The 25,186-nt window shown below is 37.3% G+C and overlaps 1 protein-coding gene across 4 annotated transcripts; it reads right to left on the bottom strand.

Annotated features, from left to right (window-relative positions):
* Positions 1-239: 239 nt before the first annotated feature.
* Positions 240-25,186, bottom strand: LOC116245935 (sister chromatid cohesion protein PDS5 homolog B). 4 transcript variants are annotated; one of them, XM_031617560.2, is made up of 33 exons: positions 24,755-25,185; positions 24,509-24,621; positions 22,557-22,754; positions 22,025-22,206; positions 20,207-20,327; positions 18,847-19,068; positions 18,314-18,530; positions 18,064-18,209; positions 17,810-17,967; positions 17,540-17,689; positions 17,421-17,469; positions 14,003-14,194; positions 11,813-11,992; positions 10,522-10,664; positions 9,369-9,495; positions 8,030-8,179; positions 7,871-7,930; positions 7,607-7,743; positions 6,665-6,782; positions 5,416-5,550; positions 5,095-5,297; positions 4,847-4,994; positions 4,615-4,755; positions 4,450-4,533; positions 3,880-4,326; positions 3,714-3,784; positions 3,549-3,600; positions 2,012-2,098; positions 1,898-1,926; positions 1,315-1,356; positions 1,088-1,236; positions 534-640; positions 240-443 (listed from the first exon to the last, which is right to left on the bottom strand). In XM_031617560.2, the coding sequence occupies exons 2-32, from the start codon at positions 24,605-24,607 to the stop codon at positions 540-542; spliced, it is 4,338 nt and encodes a 1,445-aa protein (XP_031473420.1). In that variant the 5' UTR covers positions 24,608-24,621; positions 24,755-25,185; the 3' UTR covers positions 240-443; positions 534-539. The 4 variants fall into 4 exon arrangements, 3 of the variants coding, with proteins under 3 accessions (XP_031473420.1, XP_031473421.1, XP_031473423.1); XM_031617561.2 differs by having other exon boundaries at positions 3,714-3,775; XM_031617563.2 differs by lacking the exon at positions 5,416-5,550.

Here is a 25,186-nt window from a genome sequence, read left to right as displayed (position 1 = left end):
CCAACCAGGGAAATTTCAAGTCCACCATGTAGCCTAGTGGATGATGTTTTGCTGAAGCAAGCACGAATATTGTGGAAGCAGATCTCTGAAAACGACAATAACACAAAAACGTGACCTAGATCTCTGAAAACGAAAATAATGTACCCATCAGCCCATTCTGGAGACATTGCCGCTAAGGTAGACGGAAGTGCCGTTATCTCCATTGCACATCCACACACACACACACAGAGCGAGAGAGAGAGCAAAATTGCCATTTTCATTTCATCATTTACAAATCCTCCCAAGGCATATACAAAGGGAGGTGCTAAACAGATAACAGACATGCCAAATTTTGGCCTTCGGAATCCCAACTTGATAGCGTCTACAATATGGTACATTTTCCAACTAGATGGCATCTACAATATGATACACGTATCTCGTGGTTGCCTGCTTCTTGTCAGTCTCTGTACAATTGGCAAACCAAGTGACACACTAAATAACATCTCCTGTAGACATGTAAAGTTTGGCAAAATAATGGTGACAAGAAGACTCACATTGAATTAATGGCGATTAGCAGGTTCTAATCTTGTTCTCTTGACATTTGCTTGATCTGAGTCATCTGACGGTTTTAGCTGCGTTTTTTTCACTGCCTTCCGCTTCCCTATAATCAAGATAGCTTAACTATTAGCTTCGGCCAAGATGTATCATCATTTTTCCAATAATGCAAAAGCTATCACCACCCCAACATTCTACCATTTCAAAGACAAGGCCCCTTGGAAACACAAGGGCATTTTCAGCTAGACAGGCACTCGAACTGTGGCCCAAGTAGCCACGGTGAGGTTTGAACCTTGAACTTGAACTCACCGACCAGCCATCTATTACTCCCATTCCTTCCCAGTTCCATTAAGTCCATACATTCAAATTGTTAACCGATTTTTAAATAATGAAGACAGGAAAAATAAAGGACCAATGTAAACATACAACATGCTTTCAACAGGCAAACTTTTGATGTAGACTTTCAGAAAATAACGACTAATTGTATAAGGCGAAAACGGGAAGGTTTTGAAAACCCTACAGAAACAAGGTATACTACAATCAAAAGAATTACCTATAAAGGACGACAAAGTTCTACTGTCCAGGTCCCCCTCCACATCTGACGGTACAGAGGATGAGAGATCTTCAGCACTCTTATCTTCTATCACATCAGAATCTTGTGGACCAGTGTCATTACTTAAAGAAGAGCCCCACCAAATATCACTGAAAACATTTGGAAGCATAAGTCAGGCAACCAACCACAGTGCAAATAGTCTCAAGAACCAAGTAACTGGCACTCACTGAGATGGAGATGGATCGGCTTCTGCTCTCCCCTTGTCCTGCCTGAGAAATCCCAAGCCATAAGAGATCAGTCTCCTTGTCTAGAAGAAACATCTCTTAACATGCCCTAGCAGACTGATGAACAGAAAACCAGAAAAACATAGGGTTGTCTACCAGGGATTTTACAACCTTGAGTAAATCCTATTAGCCATAGGGAAATAAATAAAATACAGATGAATTACAGAAATGTTTATGCTCATATGTGTTTATCTTTTAATTTTAACGCAAAAGCATTTTCTGTGACACAACAAGAAAAGAAAGGCAGACCACGCACAACACCTAGGATCAAGATAAAAACTGGGCAGTTTTTTTTTAACAAGCAGGATGCATTATGTGTAGATTAGACTGGAGAAAACAGACCAATGAACCACTCTTATGCCAACAAATCCAATATATGCAAAAAAAAAATATGTAACAAGAAAGTCGATATTGACTAAAGAAAGTACTGCACCAGTATAGCGTGTGAAGAATGAGCAAACAATATGGAACAGATTGACATAGTACACAATGGAAACTGGAGAGTGAAAAGATTTCCATTACTCACAAATTTTCTAAATGAGGTTCCTCAGGTTCCTGCAAAAGAATATTGGCCCCATAACCTAAGATTAGAATTAGAAAAAGAAAACAAAAAAAGATGGCAGATGTGCTCAGAACAAACCTTCTCAGATGCAGGCTCCATGCTCACGGCTTCCCAACGCTCATTTGTCAAACATAACCTCTCAATGTCTCCATTATCATACTCAATCTTCAACAAAGAATACAAAAAGGACCAATCCTTTAACATGACAGGACTGCAATTTGCAAAAGCAATTGAGGTGCATATTTTGCTAACATTGAAAACAAAAGCCAAAAGGTCCAACATGGCCAACAAAGTGAATCAAATCCAAGCATCCACTATGCAAATGAGTACTAAGCCTATCCAAGAGAGATGGTATTATCATAAGTAAATAGATAGCCCTACATTTTTTACCAGACCAGATAAACTACTAAAAGCTAAAGCATGTCATAACCATAATTTATTTTATATAGCCCGACATTTTTTACCAGACCAGCTAACCTACTAAAAGCTAAAGCATGTCAGAATCATAAGTTATTTCGCCGTATCTTCATTTATTAAGTTAGATACTATTTACTGTAACAATACTATTTCAGAAGTCATTATCATGTTTCAGAGTGACTAAGTCTGCTTGTGCTTTTTTACTACATATTTAATAGTTAAAATCGCTTGAAATTAAAAGGATCCATAGAGTCGCCAATTGAACTAAAATTCAAATTGTTACATGGCAAACAATCGTTTCTTAAGCTAATATCCTCACCGCACTGAAAACCACCTGAGAACGATCAAGTATCATTCCATCGTATCTAACACCACCAATATTCTCTGTGATACAGATATTATTACACATGCCTATAGGATGAGAGTTAAGTACATGCAATGTCCATCAGATATGATCTCTCTCTCTCTCTCTCTCTCTCAGAGCAAACACACACCATCGATCTGCATAAGATCAGATCTGCATGCAAATCAGCAGATTTACAATCATCTTGCCTCCCTGTAGGTTCTCAAAACAAGAACAAATAAATATGACAAAAGCAATTACCATGACAACTGGTTCACCTTGAACAATGAGGCATGACCAGCACCATTGGCCAAGTAGCCCCAGTATGACAGGGGAGGAGTGGAAACATGCACAGCTTTCACCAAAGCATGTCTTCCAGTACAAATATTATTATACCCCTCATGTCAGTAGTTCGTTCCTTAACTAATGTCCTTTTTGCTGGTGAACCTCCTGGAGTTGAGGAGGACCTGTAAGGTTTTTTTTTTTTCCACCGCTCCTTTTGTGAGGCTTGAGGAACTGAGTTTCCTTATGCAAATTCGTAAAAACATAAATAAATAAAACTTCTTCTTCTTGTACAACCATTCTTTACATCAGTATGGTCAAAATTTACATCTCAATTAGGTCTAGTATCAACCATCACAAAATCATATGATATTTAGGCAGGATATTTTCAAAAAAACAAAATAAACAAAAAATAGTGCAGAAAAGGGGAAAATTGGAAGTTGATTTTCTGTTAAAGATGCCTTGGGAAAAATTTATACCACTAGAACCACAAGAAATATAATGCCAGAAGGAAATTTTTCGGTACTAACAACAGGAAAGACAGTCCATAATCACTTACAGATTGTAACATACCATGTAAGAGCAGTTATCTGGATTGTACTCACAGACAGTCCCTGGACAAAAACTATAAGCCAGTGCCTCCACATCATCAATACCGCAAAGACAAAATGGAAAAAAAAAAAACAATAACAGAGCTTGAAAAGCAACTTGAATGTAGATTGAAAGTTAACGATTTACCAGTTATCAAAGGGCGACCAGATTTTGATTCTCTGACCAATTAAGGCCTCCCCAACATTGCACTGCTTCATCTTTAACAACCAGCATATGCAGAGACAAGACTTAGAAAAAAGATAAAAAAACACACACAGCAGGATTATACAACAAAAGGCAGCAGAAATCTCACATGTGAATTATTTAACAATTTGGCACCAACATCATGACTTCTCTTATTGTCATTATGGCATATGCCGTTTGAACCAACTGTCCCTTTTCCAGAACTAGATCTTAACCTTTTTGAAATCATATCAGCAGCTGATGAAGTGTTCTTCTCTTTTCTGCTTCCAGGCACAATGTCTCTGAGAGCTCCATCGCTCGAGGTTGAATTTTCATGAGATGACATCTGTGAACTGGTAGTTTTAGATGGTAACACAGACTTGGCCTTGCACCTAGAGCTACCTTCACTTCTGAAGGTCTTTGAAGATGCTTTTCCATTACCATCAGAGAGATCTGCCATATTATCCCCACCACTTATTTTATGACTTGAGTGCTTTTCTGTTACCAACTTCCCACTGCTTTTATCTTCAACATGTAGAACCTCCTCCTGCAACCTTTTCCCCCGTTTCCCAGAAAGCTGCACTCAAATAATAAGAGCATGCAAGATTATAAAAAAGTATGGATATGTGTGCGCATAGATAAATATTTATATATGAACAGAAATATGATATTAAAGACGGACAAACAACAAATAATCTACCTGGAAAATATGTGACCAGACACTCTGAACCTTTTCAAGGAAAGAGCCATTAGCAATACAATCGGGCAGGCAATTATCATCTGCCTGAGCTAAAAACAACAGACGTTTGTCAGAAAATTAAAAAAAAAAAAATCAAATGTACAAGCAAAATAGTAGTCAACATACCCTTCTGCTTTTTGCATCTGGCCTGACTCTATAAAAAGACGATGGAAGCAAAACCTTCCCCAGTACTTGAGAAGGAAGCTGATTGCTTCCACCCAAAGATTTTGTGAAAATCAAACCAACATCCGCTAGCACGTGTAGGTTCTGCAACGCAGAAGGCAGAAAACAAAAATAATGAAAACCAAAAAGAAAGAACAGCCAAGTAATATCTTAACAGAAATTCCAGAATACTAACATTACTCTTTTTTTCATCAACAGCATCTTCTGACATTTTAATAGCACGCAGAATACCTAATGTGAATGATATGCTCTCGGAAGATTCCCTTTTGATGTCATCAGTGGGACCAGAGATGATAAGAGCCTTCAATAAAATAAAAAGAGGACTGCAAAGCAATATTTAAAACAATAAAATAATGAAAGAAAGCTTCAAATTGCATAATAAAAGTGTTGCAAATAACAATAACTAACACACCATACAAGTACCTGCAAACTGTAACAAAACCAGCACTATCTTGGCAATCCATATCAGGAAAAAGTGGATCGTGAGCAAGGACATGAATCAAATAAGGAAGAACATATTCAGGATAGTATGTCATTGTTACTCCATCTGAGTTGTGAGAAGATGCTTGACGATTCCGAGCCTCTTGACGATAGTCTTCTATAAATCCAGTGAGGTATCTTACACACTAGGGGAGAAATGAAGAAGCAACAGAGTAAAGCCCAATCATTGTCATAATCAAACCCATAGGCATGACAACAAGATGAAACATGTGCAACAAAGATAGAAAATGCTAAAAAACCTACATCTTCCTGAAAATTGTCATGGCAAACACAAGCAGCCACTGCGAAAGCACAAGCATATTTTCTGGGTAAGGAGCGTGATCTCAGGAACTTGTTTATTTTGTCAACAAAACAATGGCGAACCAAATCCGAATGATCCTGATATAAAAAATACCAAATTAAGTGTTCGCAAAAATGACAAAAAAAAAAAGTATGACAAGAAATTTCTACAAATCTCAGTCTCAAAAATATATCAGCAAGGAATTGGTGGGGTAATGAGCCCCTCCATGCCTATACAAGCATTAAAAGAGAAAGAAATTTTGCAGTTAAAGATCAATATTTCTGGAGTCCTTGACATTTGGGTACAACCGATCAGACACCCATAATGGTGAGTGATCCAGACTCCACTCAATTAGAACATAATGGTAAACACGCCAGCAGGTCCAATTGTTTTTGTCATAAGGAAAACCATATATTAGTGCAGCTAATCTGGTTAAAACAGAGTAAGCTAGACCAGCCACTAACTGGTCGACTATGGTTATCATACCAGTAGAAAGCAAATTCAGGTCTCAGGTTGGATTAGATTTCTTATGGAACTTCATAACCTAGCTGGCTTCATATATTAAAATCCTGCGTTGAGATGGCAAACGACATTTATTACATTGACCTAGTTCACTGGCCCGGATGCTAAGTTGCAATGCAGGATTACATTCACTAGGAGATGCAGAACCCCGATAACATGATAGGCTGAATCAGCATACCATCAAGATCAGGCTGATCAGTAATCCTGTGGAATCATATATGCATATTAAGTTCAAATTGATTTTAGTTTATTGTTTATTTGTTCTCCTTGGATACCTTGAGATTTGTACGGAATACAGCTGGAAGTGAGTAATTTTGCGTTTTGAATCCTCAGCGAGACTTTAGCATGCCCAGATGTACAAGGGATTGGAGTACACTTGAGCATATTCACACAACAAAAACTAACAGAATGGAGTACAAATCAACATCGTGCATGCTGAACAGGTCATGCAGCTGACAGACAGGTTTATACAATTTATTTGCTATTTTCATAATAACGCATTCAGAAACATAGCTATTGACTTATTACACATTGGAATTACATAACATGCGCACATATAACAGTAACAACCATAAACATCAAGTGAAACAATATAGAGCTTTAATGACATGAAAATGAAAAGACCCAAGATGAATCTAAAAATTCACTTTACTTCCCCAAGATGAGCAAAAGCTTATTCATCTGGCTTACCCGAGCCCTTTGAATCACTACATGGAAAAGTTGTGGTGAAACTTGAGCATCCCATTTTCTAGCCAGTCGAAGAACAGATACAGCTGCAGCTAACCTGAGATGAGCTTTGTCGTTCTCACTGAAAATATTAAATGAACATAAAATGGCATTGCCATATTACTGTCAATAAGCATTGCATAGAATAGCATGTGTTCATAAAAAATACAAGTTAAATGTACACATAACTAAAACAAACTAGGAAAAGGCTGTATCACAAAAAGTGCAGATAAAAGCAGAAGTTCACAAAAAATTATGTCCTCTCTCTACATATCTATCATATATATATGTATATATATATGTGTGTGTGTGTGTGTGTGTGTGTGTGTGTGTGTGTGTGTGTGTGTGCGTGCGTGTGTGTGTGTAGACCTTCAATTTGCATTTCTAAATTCAGTTTGTGCTAGTTTGTAAGCTTAGGAAAAAGATAATTGGGAACGGATAGGTAGCAAACTAGTAAATGAGTAGAGAGCAGATTGACTAACACCAAAGACATGTTGTATTTTAACATTCTTCCCCATTTCAGGATAGTCACAAACAGTGAGATGCTTATTGAAGTGCAGAACTGCCAAATAAATAACAATGTTATCCTGACAATTTCTTGGTGGTTCCTGAAATTTAATTTATTTATTTCTGGGATAACATAGCTTTATGTCTTTTGAAATAGGCTCCAAACTAGATCCTACAGCCAAAGTTACTTCACAACCAGGAAAAAGAACTTGAAAAGCAAATGCCGTAAGTCAGAAAAGAGTATAACAAAATGATACCCTGCTTAGCAACTTCCCTTTCTGTGTTTATATGGTAAAGAACCATGAGATATAGTTTTCAGTAGCAGAGTATAAACGTCCCAAATCTGAGTTAACATCTTCCAAAAAGTACAATAGCAAATCTGCCGGAGCAAGAACATACCTTGAATTAATGCCATCTGAAATTTCACCCACCAGCATGAGCTTTAATAAAATACCAAATAGTCGCCCAAGCTTTTGCCTTGAACGAGTTCCTTCTAATGGCAAAAAACTCTTGACAAGTGCCTTCAGAGCATATACCTGTTTGAAAAAATAGTTTAATATATAATGGGAGGAAACATGAACACAAAGCACAAATAGCTAAGGAATAACACCTACATCTTCCTGTGTGGCTCAAATAAATTTTAAACTACTCGATAATAGATACCTTCAATTTACAGTTGTAGGTACATGATGATCCCTCATCCAAGTGGTCATGCCAATCTGACTGAACAAACAGTAGTACACCATTATTCAGCAATTAATTCAGACTGAAATAGTCAAAAAGTAGCCTCTTTTCCAAGGATTTCAGGCATTAAAAACTCACATTGGACACTCGGAAAATTTTTTGAATGATATGCTGTGTGATTTCTTCATCACAAGTTTCATACATTGAAACACGATGTTGAGCAAGTGTGCTCAATGATTGTAAAACAGTTGGCACATTCCTCCCAGCAAAAAGAGAGTCCACAAGTTTCTGAAATTAATAAACGGAGAGAAATAATAAGCACATGTAAAAAGAAAAAAAGGAAAGTATCATTCATTTGATTCCATCAACAATGAAAAACATTATCAAGAAGAATTATGATATTCTAAGAAAACCAAATTTATAATAACAAAATGTTAACAAAACTCGCATGTGGCTGTTTCCCCGCGATCATCCAAATACCCTACTTGTAGGATACAATAGATGCTGCTAGTGCAAAATCTTCAGATTTAATTTGCTGAAGCATGTAACACAGCTTAAAATAATGTTGAGATGTAATGAGGGAATAAAAATGGGGAGGCTATGTCAAATATGTGTATAGCCGCTCAAAGGATAAACCAATGGAGCATGAGTGAAGCAAAGAAAAGAAAGTAAGAAAAGATTAATTCCAAGCTATCAAATTAAATAAAATGTAACGAAAGCTCTCCAAAAAAAAAAGAAAAACGATGCCAGAATTTGGGTTCAGCAAACAAAACATAGGCATCAATCTTGTTCTCAGCAAAGTTTTTCTCAGGAGTTTTTTTTTTCTCAAAAAAGTGGTTTCCCTGGAAAATTTCAAAAATTTTGAGTCCTGCAAAAAGTATGTAAAGAAAAATAAAAACGACAGGCATTTCCTATCAAAAAAATATAAATAAACAATTAAAAAATTCTCCAATAAAATATCTAATTAGACTATTGGAGACATAAGCACCAGTTATTAAGCAAGCAGATTTACATCCACGATGCACCCCAAAGTCAATCAGATTACCAAGTTACCAGTTTTTCTTGATCAAGCAAAAAAAGACAAATAAAGGCCAAATAGAAAAATAAAAAACACGAAACATGTACCCCTTCTTGAAATTTGAGTTTTGGAATATACAAACGTGTCCAATCTAATCAGGTGTATAGAGAATCCATTAAGTATATCGGCCAGTGCCTGCCGACTGTATCATGACAGAGGCAGCTACATTATATTAAAGTTGCATTTACATAGAATGGAATCAAAAGAAAAGGTTTAAATGGGGAGAAGAGAAACTTTTAGTTGATAATAATAATTAGACATTATCCTCGATCTAAAAAATATGCCAAGAACAGAAACACATTAACAGAAAGTCCGAAACAACAAATTCTGGCATAGTAAAAAATTAATTTATAACTGCTTCCAAGCCCATCTCCTGGTTGAATAGCAGGACAAACATACCCTAAACAGATCTGACAAAGCTGGCTCACATGATGCATCTGTTAATGCAACAATTGCTGGAAGAGAATGCTTTGCTCGTGAACGGGTTCCCTCCAAACACTGCTGCTCCAGGAATGGAAATATTGAACTAGAAACCAAAATAATTGACTAAAAATTAGTAAGTTAATGCAGGATTACTGAAAGAAGAAGCGGTGCAAATAAAAAGTGCAGCACAAACTCAGAATGTATACATTACTAATTTACTAGCTCGTTTAAAAGCGTTCCTAAATGCAACCACAAATTCCTGTTAGAATGTATGTATTCCAAATGTATACATATACATTTATATATATATTACATATATTAGTCATCTAATATATGCCTTATATGTGTGTGTGTGTGTGTGTGTGTGTGTGTGTGTGTGTGTGTGTGTGTGTGTATTTGGATATTAGGATACATATGTAATTTTTCCTTTTTTATGTATTTTTACTTCCCCTATTTTTTACCCCTTTTTTTTCATTATTCCTAAAAGGGGACTAGTCCCAACGGCTAGATTTCTAGCCGTTGGAACTAGTCCCAACGGCTAGCTCTCTTCTCCCTTTTGTTCTCTCCTCTATAAATCGTGTACATGCTCCACTATTTTGCTGATGGCTTTTTAGCCACTTCTTGTAGTGTTTATTGGAATCAATATATGTTATTTGTTCCTCTTGGGTGAGGCCTCTTGAGTATTACTTTGTTGTGTTGGAGGAAGCTTCAAGTGTGACATTGTTGAAGCATTAATCTTGTTTGGGCCTGATTTACAATTCCAAACTTGCAAGTTGTACTGTTCAAAGTATTGCATCACTTATGCCGGTGCCAATTGCAAAGACTAGACATATAAGAATGCACAAAAGCAAAAAACTTCAAATGCAGGAGACCTCACAAAGACACTAATACCTCAAACACATAGAGACACTCATACCACAGAGATATGCACGTCCTTTCCAAGGCAGCAATTATAAGAGAAACATTTTGCCTATATCTAACATCAGTGGTCTAGAAGAAAAGCAATCAACATCTAAAAGTTGGGAAATGGGAACATTAATACAAATGAACGTCATTTCCAACTATGTGTATAATCATGCATAAACATGGAACAGATTCATAACCTTATTACAATAGCCAATATACTTACGGAAATGCAATTGAAATATGACTGCCTGCTCTGGCCAAAGTCTGCAGGAGCTTGTCTTCGAAAGGGCAAAGTTTTTCCATCAACAGCTTAACAAAGCCCTCTTCAGAGCCTTTTAGAATTGAAGGACAGATGTTGACCACAGTCTTCCCAAACAAGAAAATGAATACGATCAAATCACACAAATAAAGCAACAAAAATAAACAAAATTTCCACAAATTGATATAAAAATGCACACTTAGTTCTAACACTAAGAATATTCTGGAGAAAAAGTACCAGATACCCAATAACAGTGCACATAAAGCACAAAGTGTGCAGTAACATACGAAAATACATAACAGGCATATATAGGTTCACTCTAAGGCAAATGGTTTGCAGCATAAAGAGTGAGAACTCCACAAATTTTGAGAATTATTGCTGATGTTATTTATATGATAACCATAAAACAGTAGACAGATTGTTGAGATAAATCACCCAGCAAGGAAGCCTTGAGAATAGTGCAGGTGCATCTCCAAAAGTACAAGTTTATGCTAGCATTGAATTTTGTTCAACATGATTAAAGCAAAACCGGCTCCAAGCACATTCTATATTGTTGTATTTCATGTAAAGGCCAAAAAACAAAAGATGCACATGCACAGATGCTTACATGGAGGCACACGTGTGTGATCACAGCAAACACACACATATACATTTATATATGGAGATCATATTTGATGATTCCTTCAGTTCAATATTTCTACTGCTTCCAGAACCGAGAGATGGCAAATGAGAGACCAAAAGTTGCAGACAACACTAGCAACAGGACTAGAAGAAGAAAGATCCTGACATTAGATGCTTTTGGAGAACAAAAAGCTTACATGCCCTCATGCACATTTCCATTAACCAAGCCTCCTTGCATTGGAGAGCATGTGTGCGCGAGCATATATTTTTCTCATACCTGTTCACTAAAAAACATGATCTGGATCAAACTAATTCTTTTCATAATCAAGCCCTAGTGGAATAAGAATAATGGATTTTCCACCTAAGAGAAGTTATACAAGATTATTTGAAGGACGACAACAACCAACAAGAAATGGAAAACATCTTTCTCTTGGTTTCCCAACCTGTTGCTTCTAAAGGGTACACTCTGTTGGCTGAATAATACTACCCAAAATAAGAACATAGACACCTTAGACCTATAACGGTTTATATGATGAACAACACTACCCAAAATATCAAAAAAGTCCATGAATCATATAATTAAAAAGCATAAAGTGAAAATGAACGATGAGATAAGCCATGCTATACTTCTTACCCATAAGAGATCTATGGCGGAAGCCACAAGTGCCTTGGCTTGAGCATTGTTAGACAGACAATACAAAATGATCAAATTGACATGCTCCGCATTGAATAAGGTGTTTGAGCATTTAGCACTGAGTATCCTCAAGAATTCATATTGTGGATGCCTACTTCCTATCCTCTTTAGCAGATCATCCTAACAAGCAACAGGAGAGGAAAAGTGCAATATAATTTAGTAAACAACAAACACAAAAGAGTAACAGAGAACCAACTGTAAACCACCAACCGTTAGTGCAAGTACTCCACGACATGAAAGCATCAATACATTGCTTCTGTACTCAAAGCTCAAAAAATTAAAACACTATATGCAACGATATTGGAGTGTTAAATTAAACGTCACGCATGGTCTACATTGAAAACTGAGCATCAGCCATATGGTCTACATTGTGTCCTGTGTCTTATCATTATCTCAAACATATTAATTGATGGTTAAAATTAATATGCTCCATATTTACAACTTTTACCAAGTAACACGAGAACTGCCCATCCCAAGGGATGGGCATCTCATATCATCATCTAGTTCATACGCAGTTCTGACGCATCTAATTTAACAACCAAATTGAAGTTGATGATATAAACGAATACTGCTGACATTAAATTTTGTTTCCTTTGTTCATTCTGAAAATGTCTTTAAACCCAAAAGCCAAAACATGTAGGAACTTTTTCTAATGAGAAGTTGAATGGGGACTTCCTAAAAGCTACGAGTATTTGTCATGAGCTTTAAGCACTAAACTATCTTCCGTTTACATATGATAAGTTTCCCATATATTGCACCTATATGACATTTTGCCCTAGGTTTTGTACGTCCAACATCTGAAGCCATCTTAAAGTCCTTATTAGGATCCAAATAATATGTGATAACATAAAGACTAAATTCAGGTACAAGCCAAGTTGAAATAATACTGCCCCTTGTAATTAAAAAACGTAACATAAAAAAAATTTATATGAACCTAGATCATGTTCAATCTAGAATAGTCTAAACCTGGACAGGATGACAGACCAACCTAAATCAGATCCTAACAAGATTTTGAAAAAAAATCCAGATCCAAGAATGCTTACAATGCTATTTTAATGATATGAAACCCAGGCAGAAAAACGCCCTTACCTGGCTGCAAGCTCAGGCAACCTCATTAGTTATAACACAAGATGAAGGTTGACCCAATGCATGCAGAGGCAACTATCAAAAGAAAAATAAAAAAGAAAACAGAAGAAAAGAAGAAAAGAAAAGACCAGTAAAAAATTACAGGAGGCAGTAAAAATAGATATGACATTATGGGCTAAACATTCAAAAAGGATGCCTAAGAGGACCAAAACAAGCTCATACACCCAGCCTTATTTACCAGGCCTCATGCAATTGGCAGAACCTTTGATACTGGTCATCACATGCAACAAATATAACTCCTGAATAAGTCGAAACTCAAAAGTTGTTGAACCAAAAACATATATTTAGCTACTTACTCTCATCCAGACAGAAACCGGTGATGGCCTGTTGAAGTAAGCTATAATGAACGAACTTTTTCATGCGTCGCAGAAAGAAATGATATGGATAGCACAAAAGCAATGAGAAATGAGGTCCAATGGTACGACCAAGGAAGGAGATCATTTAATCCATAACAGGAAGCCTCAATATTGTAGAAGATTAGGAACAAGAAATGCTTCCTAGCCAGAGTGATGAAATATAATTTCCAAAAGGTTGAGCATGCATCTCTGAAGTGCTCCATCAGATCCATCTACTGTTTTCTCAATTCTGTGGAGGCATTTTGGTTACTAAAACTGCATTGCTGACAATCCATTGGACACGGTCCATTGGATACACGCAGCAAAATCTGCATTCATAGAATTGCTTTGTGCAGACCCTTCCATTGTTTCACATCTTGTGGAGAAAATATATTTACTATTTAGTTTTTAAAGCAACTTGCTGTAGACTACTGAGTACCATAGCTACATGAAAATCTAAATTTATAAAGTCATCTATGCAAATCGGACCAATTCTCTCCCCACTGATTGATGACAGAAAAGTGTGTTACTGTCAAGTGACTGCCAATCAAGACACTTGGAAAGTAATGAAAATAAACCAATTTGTACCAACACATGTACAGAAGAAGATAGTTAAAGTACGCAAACAAAAAGACAGTTGTGAACTCACTCGAATAGTTTGAGCAGCCTCGACATCCTTTTGCTCATCTAGAAGGGACAGCAATGTCTTGAAAATGCTGTTATCCTTCATCTGATGCAGGTTTTGAAAATTCTCTTGTGCTTTCACAGGATCAGCAAAGGAAGTTGACATTTTCCTGAAACAAGCCAAGACCTCTTTGTGCACTGCATCAGAATTTCCATCCTGCATTTTCAACACTAACATTACATAAATGCAATAAAAAAGCAACAGTTCACGGCAGCAACCAATATAGCTTTTTCTATTTCTGCCAGGAAAGGAAACTTGCTGACAAAGAAAAACTGACAAATAAATGAAACAACTCCAGGACATGGAACAATAAACATAAATTTAATAGAGAGGAAAATCCCATAGAAAGGTGTATCAAATGTTCAAACAATTAACCTTTGGTGACTGCCAGTGTGAAGATTTGAAGCTCATAGACACAAATAGTTGACCTCAACTCTTACAATGAAAGTGATAGAACCTAATCCAGACAGCATTATATATGTGCATTGTGCACAGTCTAGGATCCATTAGTTCATTGTACATTATATAATATCATTTTAGGCAAAAGTCAATGTGATGACTTGCAGGAAATTAGTTAAGCACAGAATACATAATGGACAGAACAATTTCTTGTCAGAAGCATTTTTTTTTCCTCAACAAAAGCCTATTTCAGCCTGATAATATAGTAAGAGTTACTTTTCGCCCTTCATAAACTCCTTTTATTTTTCTCATATTGCATGGAATCCAGGGATTGCAAGACGCCCTTTTGGGTCTCTAAGGTTCTGCAATTTTTACCCAAGTTATTTAGTTCAGCACTATAAGCAATAGGTTTGTGCCAATGTTGCTGTGCATCTACCAGCTAAATGCATTGTATCACCTGCAAACTACAACTATAAAGGGACTGCAATGGCCCCTCCAGAATATCAACCGACCAGGGGTTTATAAATTTAATCAGCTGATATGACCATAATAAAACAATAATAATAATGTATTTTTATTTTTGTGATTTATTTTTTATGGGCGATATGGCCCCACATCATATGCGCTGATGAGCATCAGCTTTTATGGGTTCCTATATGTGACACTGAAATTTGCAACACTGGTTTATAGTTATTACATTGAAAGGAAAAGAAGCTCTACACTCCCATTGATTTTTCAAAACCTGACATATCAAAACCACCACCAATTTTTGGATGCAAGAAAAGCACCTATTTTGCTCATTTTTCTGCTGCCAACACACACACACACAAAAAAAAAAAAAAACAACAATAATAGTTAGAAAAAATTACAAATTCCAGTTCAACAAATGAAGGAATAAAAGTTCATGCACATCAGAAAGGCACCCAATTTTTTGGTGTATCTCTTACACAATCACCCGACAGCCATCACTCTTCATCGTCCAGCAAAAAGCAACGGCATCCGAACGTCCTCGTCGCTTCTTTCTCGATGGCGAGGAGAAAGGGCTAGTCGACCCTCACTGAACAACAGTAATTGGCTGGCTCTCGACCCTCGTTCAACGAGGGTCGACTCCAGTGCAGCACGCCATCCAGTGGGCCGCAACAATGAGGGCCAATGGCGGTCGCCCAAATGCTGGCCCTCGTTGTACTAGATGACGAGGGCCAACGGCCAGCCAAACACTTTTAGGTGACCATTTCACTAGTTGCTGCCCTCCATCATCAAGCGAGCAGCGAAAGCAATGGCCAATGTTTGGGTGATGGACATCAGCCCTCAGTGTTGTCGTTCACTAGACGATGGAGCCAATCTTGCTGGATTGATGCCCTCACTATTTAGAACAAGGTGCCACAACTCACAAGCAAACGCTCGCTGTTCAATGTGGGCGTCAAGCGTTGCCCAAGCAAAAACAGCCGTCCAGCAAGCAACAACAGTGTGGGTGACAGCTGCCACCCAAATGTCGACACATCAGCCCTCGCCATCATCGCTGGTTTGATGATGGCAAGGGGAAGCAACCAAACAAACCCCTTGCCAACCCCTTGCATTCAATATGACACAAGGGCATTGGCTGGTCCCCACCACTCATCCAACAAGCAACAACGGCCAATGTTTGAGCGGCAGCTAATGGCCCTGGCTGTCAACGCCTGCTGAACAACATGAGGCAATGGAGCCGGCCCTCACTGTTCAGCGAGGGTCGATGGCCAGCTAACCACTATTGTGCAGTGTTTAGAGAGGATTGGCTGGTCCCTGCTCCTTGCCACTAATAGGGAAGCTATGGGGATGGCCAAACACCATCGCGTCTTGCTGAATAGCGAAGAGCGACGGCCGCCATCCACAAGCCCTTACCATCTCGTGGAGGCCATGATTTTTAAAAAAAAATTTTAATTTTAAATTTTGATTTGCTTGGCCAATTTGGTCATTTCAACAATTAATTAATTGTTTTTTGGTGCAAATCAGTTGTTTGAGAGATACACAAAAAAGTTGAGTGCCTCTTCGATGAGTATGAAAAGGGGAGCATCGAACTGTTATTCCCACTTGTCAAATGGGATTTGCAATTTTTTCTAGTTACAAGGATATATACTACACTAGGAGAGCTATCCAATTAGTTCATATGTCAAGCAAAAAGGTTCTCTAGATATTACAAATATTACAAAATATTTCCCAAACATGACCCTGTAAACAGCGATGTTTAAGATGCAAATCTGAAAAATCAGTCAACCTAAATAACCTATATGGCTTTTACTACATCTGATAGACAAGATTTTTTACATGCATAAAAAGAAACTATTGAAAGTAAGCAGTTAAACAATTGTAAGTTTTTTATTCCAATCTTAGGATTTTATGGTGCAGTAGCAATGTACATCAAAATCTTCTGTCATTTTCTCCTAACATTGTAAGCAGTAATAAACAGAACATGGGGAGAGTTTCCAGTCACTTGTCCAAATGTTGAGCCCTTTACATTTCTTCTTCTATCTCCCTTGATTTTTCTTTAGCCACTAACTGTCACCAAATTGTATACATGTAGACATGCACTACATGCAATGATAAACAGCCTTGCAAGCGCACACACAAAAATAATGGGACACATGCATATAAACATACTTCAGAGTTTAAACACATTATTTGGATCACCTATAAACTGCAGTTGCTTGAACAGGATACAGAAATACTAGGATTCACAAATGATAAAGCAGAACTAAAGCTAAAAATTGGAAAAGCATATGAAGATATTATGAAGAAGCACGTAACAGGATTGAAACCATGCAAAAAGTATAAATTAAGAAGATGTCACGCATAGACAGTACCAATGATGGATCATGGCATGTCCAGTTCGTGCCATGTTAATGTGGCATGCACATCAAGCATCAATTTGACAGCTTAAGACCTGAAGTATCATAACTTGAAATTTGAGCATACATAGAAAACAAAGGAAACCACAGATATCTATTACCTTTCCTTTCTGCCGAAGAGCCAAATATTCTTGCATCCCCATCTGTAACCTACAAAAGATTTAAGAAGTAAACAACCACAGCTTATACAAAAGATAAAATCGCCACTTAAAGAAAATACCTCCATTTCTGAGATAAGATAGACTCTAGTGCCTTTATATGTGGTGAATTAAAGAAAGAGAAGAAAGATATCCAATGTCTGACTCTTTCTGCAACTGGAAGTGAAGCAGGAAATAAATTTTCCGCAAGTACAAGTTCCACATTTTGAGGCCTGTAGAATAATAGACAATTTAATACATCATGAAGGTTTAGATCCATCAGTCACCATCCAGAATGATCATCCCAAAGAGAAAGGTTTATTTTCCAATCAAACAAATCACATAAGACGTACTTAAAATCCTTGCTGTCCTTGTCATAGCAAAGTCTCAATATTCTGCTCGGAATTTGCTCAAAATTATCATCTGGTGTGATCTCCCCTTCAAAGCACCTATTGCAGTAACTCGTATACAATTCCAGCAGCCTCTGCATTGTATTTTTCCTGACTGAAACCTGCAATATGTATAGAATTTCAAATAATAACAATTGCCAAGCTATTCTACTCATGCTAGGTGAAGCAGGAAAAAACAGTTTAAAACAAGATTTCACCTTCTTATCACGAAGCCTTTCTGCCGCACGCAATACTAACTCGGAGGGAATGCATCTTGGATGACATTGTGCCAAATCACAAATTATATTCACAACTTGAACCCTTACTTTTTCATCAAAATCCAAAAGCCGAGCTTCAAGAGCACCTTCCAAATGCAAGTGCCGAAGGGTACATGAGGCAAGTGACCAAACATTATTGCAAAAAGGCTTTTAAACAAATGCAGAAATTATCAACATCATCCTGTCTTACCAAGAATGTCAAGTGCTTCTACACCAGAAGGATTGGCCATATAGCACCCTTTAGCACATTCCAGGGCACTTAGCCTGACTTCAACAGATTTGTCAGAGAATCGCTTCAAAAACTCTACAAATAATTGATGATATTCATGAGCAGCCTGGCATCCAGGCAATGAAAAAAGCCTCCCAAGTAATTGCACTGCCTTCATACGGACATCCACTTGGTCAATCTGCAACACATCACATGTGCTTTAAGATATACAAGTGCAAAATATATCATCTCAACCTCAAGGGCCTAAATTAAACCAATTGTACTAAAATAGCTTCACAGAAATGGAGTGCATTGTCAAGCATCTGGCAGACACAAAAATGCAGAAGCCAAGAATTCTGGAACATGTATAAGCATTTCCTACTTATGATATAAGCAAGAGTGCATGACTTCATAGAAAAGTAAGAATTTCTACTGCTAACAGTTTCATCAAAAAGATATATAAAACCACCTGGCATTAATTATGTTCAACAACCAACAATTTTTGGAATACATACAAGCAATTCCTGTGTCAAGTTCGGGATCACAGCAAGAAGCATCTGAGGGGCACACTGGAAAATTTCAAAAATAATTTCATGGTAAACTTCTCCAAGTTCACTGCCTCTAGCTCCTCTATCGATAATTGATGATGTCAAGAACCTTCGGACAAAAGGCTCAAGCTTTTCCATGCAATTTTGGATGACAGAGACCGCAAGCCTGTAGGAAGCAGGAGACACATTCTGCAAGTATGAACATTTCAAGATCCAGGGTTAGTATCTAAAAACCTGAACTTCTATCTACTACGTAAAAACATCAATCAAAAGCCCATTCATCAAAGACGAAGCCTACATGACAGTAACAAGAAAAGGCACAAGTTTAACACCCACGAAATGACATAGTGAAAAGTTAACAATGTTAAAGATAACAACACCTGTCGTACAAAAAAATTGCACAGTATTTATACATAAAATTACAAAGTTGCATACTGAAACAGACACCCCATCACAAATGCAAATGCAAGCAAATAAATTTTTGTTATCATCATTAGACATGTTTAAGACAGTTTTATTCACGTTTAATGGCCCTAACGGGAGCATGTGCATTTCCTAGCTAACCAGAAGAAGGTTAAAAAAAACAGTACAAGGAATGATAAAACAGCAGCAACAATAATGACAGATACACGCTACAGAATACCAAATAAATGTATGCATGCACAAGCTAATGCCTTTCACTAATTCTATGCAATCTAGTACAAGTCAACAGGAGAGATGTTAGAGCACAAAAAACCAAGAGATATTTCCATTTAAGCCCAGTTCTTCACACACAAAGGAAGATTGTAAACAATTTCTCTGAAAATCAGCTAAACCAGTATGTTGTCGTCAACTAGGTTGGAATTAGCACATATATGTATATGTGTAAACTTAGTTCTGGCTAAATTTTCTTCTTATATGAAAAAGTGGCAAATGGCATATTCATTCCTTAGAATTCTCTAAAATTCTAAATAAAACAATTTTCAATTTAGTGTATCCACTTATGAGATAGACATCGTGAAGTACTAATATCATAGCTTGTATTACTTCATAAAGCAAATGCTCAGTTTTGTTCTGTTTAATGAATCTAATACTTTGTTTAGATCAAACTCAAATTGATAAAACATTTCCAGGTTTCTTTTTCTAATTCCATCAATATCTTTTAAGGAACATGTAGTGTTGGCTTCAAAACCATAAGTTGCAGATGAATTTTCTCTCCACTCAGTCACCAAAAATTCATACAGACCAACAAGATAAATTGGAGATATACTGACAAAACAAATGTCACCTGTGTTGCACAAAATGGTGAAATGCCAATTAAACAATATCATCAAAAAAAGAAAAGAACCTTTTCATCCTTCAGCAGATTTTGCAATATCACATCCAAAAGTGGTTGTGTAACTTCCTCCTCCAAAATAAGTGTCATTATTGACAAAATACCTTGAAATAGAATTTGAGGATGTTCATCTCTGCAGGCAAAATAAATAAATAAATAAAGTTTTCTTAAATAATACGAAGCTCATGAGCTTGAAAAACGACCAGAAAAAATAGCAAAAGCTTGTTACTGTAACATCACAAATATGTCAGATGAAACACCAGGCACATAATTTGCATGCCACTACATGGATCAACATAAATTACAAAAACATACAAACACGTAATAGCCTCCTCCACCACCATCGTACCACTAACAGTTTGACAGGCCATACATCTGTGTATATTAGATCCATTTTATCAACATCAGTTCTCATCATTAGACACATTGCTCAATAACAACCAAACATCCTCAATTGTTAATGTGAGTTCCACCATTCCAAGCATTTTCAAACTACAATCATCCACCATCATTCCTTTTATTTAATGAATTAAAATAGCTCAAGTAAAGTGAACAAAATGATAACTTTTTCTTTCCTGAGACATTCATTGTATCTTCTAATAATGCTTCCTCACAGGGGTGGACAAGTCAAGTACACATCAGGGGCACAAATTGTTTCCCTTCTAGTGACCCTTCTCAACTCACATTAGTTGCATGTTTCCATGCAGCTACAAGCTTGCACGAAGATGCCAAGTTCAGCTAGGTTCCAGGTACAGTGTGAAAAGAAACTAGCACTTCAGTGCCAAAAAAATAGGCTTGAAGCCAGAGGCTTAGTATAATCACCATTTCATCTTGTATCATTAAGGATGTTAAGAGTCACCTATCATCATCTACTACAATTGTAAATCCAGTTGATCACATTTAGTGAAAGAAAACGAACCAATAAACAAGTGAGTTCAGATTTGGTTTAGGCTTTTCTCAATGGTTTCAATGGATATTCAAAGAAGGATACAAGAAAAATTCCAATTTCTGTTTGTGCTTTGCACATCAAATCCAAGCCTGACAGTGTGATAGTCAAATAGAGAAATAGCTTCGCCCTATTCAAATTTGGCACATTTATGTCCACCTACTATACGCCAAGGAACACCCACCCCCCCCCCAAAAAAAAAAAAAAAAAAAAAAGAAATCACGTGCTTCTATTTGTTCACAATACCTTCCACTTCATCCAATACGGCCAGAAGTATATAAGATTCTAACTTACTAGAAAGCAGATATAATATATAAATGACACAAAAAGACTCCTGCAGATTTAGTCTGCTGGCCGCATCAAAGAACTTTGTAATTACTTTTAAAAACATAACCGGCTGTATACCATTCACAAACATTTTTTCACATTTAAAAAACCATTGACCTGTCTAGGCCATTGTTATAAGCACTTTATCATTATAATAGATTACAAATTGAAGAAAGGCTGCCCACTCTTTCCAAACATTTGGTTACCTAATCACAATGTATTAGGGATATGATTCGTCTTTTTTATCAAAATCAATGATTTCGCTGGAAAAGTAGTAAGCTGATGGTACATAGAAAAATCCATCCCAATTCCCAAGGTGAGAATTAGTTTTTAACAATCACTTCAAAAAAGCATGTAAAAGAAAAAGGAATTTGACTCATTATATATATATATATATATATATATATATATATATATATATATATATATATATAGAGAGAGAGAGAGAGAGAGAGAGAGAGAAAGGGAGAAACACATACAAATCTGTTGCAAGTACTCAGAGATCAACAGAAAATGATCAAAAGCCGCAGAATAATATAAAATGTAGATAATCTTACCTAATCACGGAGAAGAAAACATTAAACATATCAAGAACCAAGTCATTACACCCAATATCCAGCATTAGCACACAACATCTGACTCTTGCAACTGTCTCAAGTATCTTTACCCTTCTGGTGAAGTATGGACTGGCAGTATCAGCAAGTTCACCAAATGTGCCGATGAAAAGTTTAAAAATATCCTGAAGAACTCAAAAAAATCAAACAATAGTTATGTTTTGTTCTATGCCAATACAATCAAATGTAAATTCATGCAAAAGCAAAAAATCAAGAAAAGCTTGCTCGCTAATGAAATTATTCAAAACTTCCCAAATTGAGAAGATTCAGTAGTACAGTTTCCAATCTTCCCAACTTTTGCCCATAAAAATGTCAAATCTGTCCTCGCTGGGCATGGTGGTGAATAGGTAAATTTATGTGCAAAAGAAAAAACCATTTTTCATGACAACCAAGAGCCAGCACATGTTTGACTAAGATTGACTAAAGGATAGACTACAAATTGGTATGGAAGGATTTTGTAAAGAAGAGCATATACCTTCAACAATGCATCACTAAAAGGAGGATCTGGGGCCAAGATTCGAATAATTTCACTGAAACACACAGCAACCAAAAGCTTGACATCTTTGTCTTTATGACGAAGATAATTATGCCGAACAATGGAATCATATATAGGTTCCAGTGCAGATTGGAGAGATGGGGACTGAAGAAATTCTGACAAAGCATCCGCAGCTTGCTGTAGATAGTATATAGAATGTTTGTAATAATTATCAGTACCCAATGCCAGTTATACGTCAGTAGTTTTCATTAAATATAAGCACGCAAAAAGTGGCAACAATAAGCCTAATAAAAACAATCAAGTCACACAAAGAAGACCTTCTTACCAAGTCTTTTGCACAGCAAGTTCAATGGCCAGAGAGTAAGAATTTCCATAGAATGGAATATAGTATGATCTATGAAGTTATCCAACTCAGAAAATTAAATATGCTCGTATACAGAAGTTCGTGGCTCAAGATCAACACGGAACCTAGTGTATCATATGGCAACCAACATTAACATGAGACAGGTTTATAGCTCATATGGAACAAAGCCCATCAACATCTCCAACATAATAATTGCTTCAAACCCTTTTCTACCTTACTTGCTCTTAAAGGCAGAAATCCATAAAATGATGCTGTGAAGGAAGTCTGTTTAACAACTAAACAAATCCCAGATTATTTCTATGTCTTAGCAAAATCCCTCCTTCACCCCATCTTTCAACATCCCCCACCCACCAGAGCCCAAGAATCAAGGGCACTCACTGTGATTTTTAAGCTCATGACATTCTATAAACTAGCTGACTTTCATTAACCGCCCCTTCAAGATGAGAGGAGCCCTAGTCAGGCAAAACAAAAAAGTTAAGAGATAGGAAATAGGAGTAGCAGATATCTGGTCAAAAACAACACAAGGTTTGGACAATGGAAACTAAAGTAGCAGCTCCTGAATAGACGTGTTATAAGATTGCAAATAACTTATTTGAACTCATATGCTAAGCTCTGTGTGCTGCCTATTAATCTAAATTCTTGTCTCAGCTAATCCAAATATAAGTTCACTAAATAATCTGCAATTTATTTTCAATCTATTAGTCTAACAGGCAACATTAGAGGAAATTGACCTTCAAATGAATTCAAAAATCTTTAGAATAAAGTATTTGGTAGCCCGGGAGTCAATGTCAGAGAGATTGTTCACAAGTGTGACTTTCAAAGAAGTGTGCAATCCCGTTTTCTTATAGCATCACGAATCACAGGGAAGCATGTTCATGTTTCAGCTTGACTGAGTGCCTCAATCAATCCAGAACACTGAACTTGTATTGCATTCAGCCTAAGTCAATGAGTTTTCATGAAAATGGACCAGTTCAATCGCTTCATGAGCTTGAAACTCCCATCAGATGCCACAAAAGTAAGTCAATCCTGAACATCTCAACTCTCGTGCACAACCCTTTTGCAGTTTCCAACCAGATTCTTCAACCATCCACAACATTGATATTCCTCTCGGACCTCTCCAAGTATTGACCTAATTTTCCACATGACCCCATAAGGTTTCGCTCCTTTCTTTTCAATAAAACGATTTCTTCAAAATCGCCATTCCACTGATTCTCATTAGAATATGATGAACGGGGCAAATAAGAAAACAGCAAAACAAAATCCTTGCTCCAAAAAAGCAATATATCTAACACTGTAGAGCATAAAAGAAGACAAATAAGGATGAAAGGTGCAAAACAGACACGCAATAGCATTTGGATCTTGGAGATCCTTACATATCACAACAGACAAAAGAAATTTCCAGCAAAGCAGACATATGTACACGCACCAACCACCACATACAGTGCAAAGCACTTAGCACCTAACACGCATACACAAGCCGGCATGTATGCGCGCGTATACACACATGCACGTAAACAAACGCTCGAATAGAGACGGACGTGAACAAGAGGCAGCATTTTGTACGAACCTTGAGCAGCTTGACGAGCGCATCCTTGTTCAGCCTGGTTTGAGAGAGGCGCTTCCCCACTTCAGAGACCGTACGCTCGGCCGAGGCAGTGGTGGCCATGAAAGAAGTACCAACTACAACACTCACAGACACCAAGCCCCTCACCAAATAAGTTCGCCGGAAAAAGGAAAAAGAAAAACGGGAACGAACCAAACAAAGGCAGAAAACGTCACTAAAGCAGAAGTCGCGGAGCAGAGTCTAACACACCTTCAGTACCTCGATTCACCCAGCGGACAAATCAAATCGAGTTCAGGGAACGACAGCTTCCACTCCAGAGTGGAGGAACAAAAAACAAAGCCAACAAGCGGGAAATGCTACCCCCATTTCTCCACAGGGACAGGCATAGTATTCTCAACCGAACGCGATAAAGGGCACGGCGATGGTCTGCCAGCGAGCTCGACGGATGAAAAACCCTAATTCTCGAAACTTGGCCAACGGGAGGAGGGGAATTGGGGGAAGAGAGTAAGACGAGTGCAGTTAGGGTTGGCAATTATCGGATGGTGGAAGCCAAACAAGCGGTAAACTAAGAAACTGGCCGGGAAGTGGAAGTAGAGGGGGAAACAATGGCGCCAGGAGACGCCCGCGAAGCGGAGGGATGGAGGGAGCAAGTCGATGCCATTTTCAACCCTTCTTTCTAAT

The sequence above is a fragment of the Nymphaea colorata genome, chromosome 1 (assembly GCF_008831285.2).
Source record: "Nymphaea colorata isolate Beijing-Zhang1983 chromosome 1, ASM883128v2, whole genome shotgun sequence".
NCBI classification, from domain to species: domain Eukaryota; kingdom Viridiplantae; phylum Streptophyta; class Magnoliopsida; order Nymphaeales; family Nymphaeaceae; genus Nymphaea; species Nymphaea colorata.
Note: the sequence above shows the minus strand (reverse complement) of the source record. Positions and strands in the feature narration are given on the sequence as shown.

Excerpts from the sequence above, each read along its gene's own strand:
- LOC116245935 (XM_031617560.2), bottom strand. The coding sequence starts at position 24,607 with ATGGCCACCACTGCCTCGGCCGAGCGTACGGTCTCTGAAGTGGGGAAG. Across the intron at positions 5,298-5,415 it reads ATGACAATTTTCAGGAAGAT|TGTGTAAGATACCTCACTGG; the intron begins GTAGGTTTTTTA and ends TTTCTCCCCTAG. Across the intron at positions 4,995-5,094 it reads GGTTTTGTTACAGTTTGCAG|TCCTCTTTTTATTTTATTGA; the intron begins GTACTTGTATGG and ends ATTGCTTTGCAG.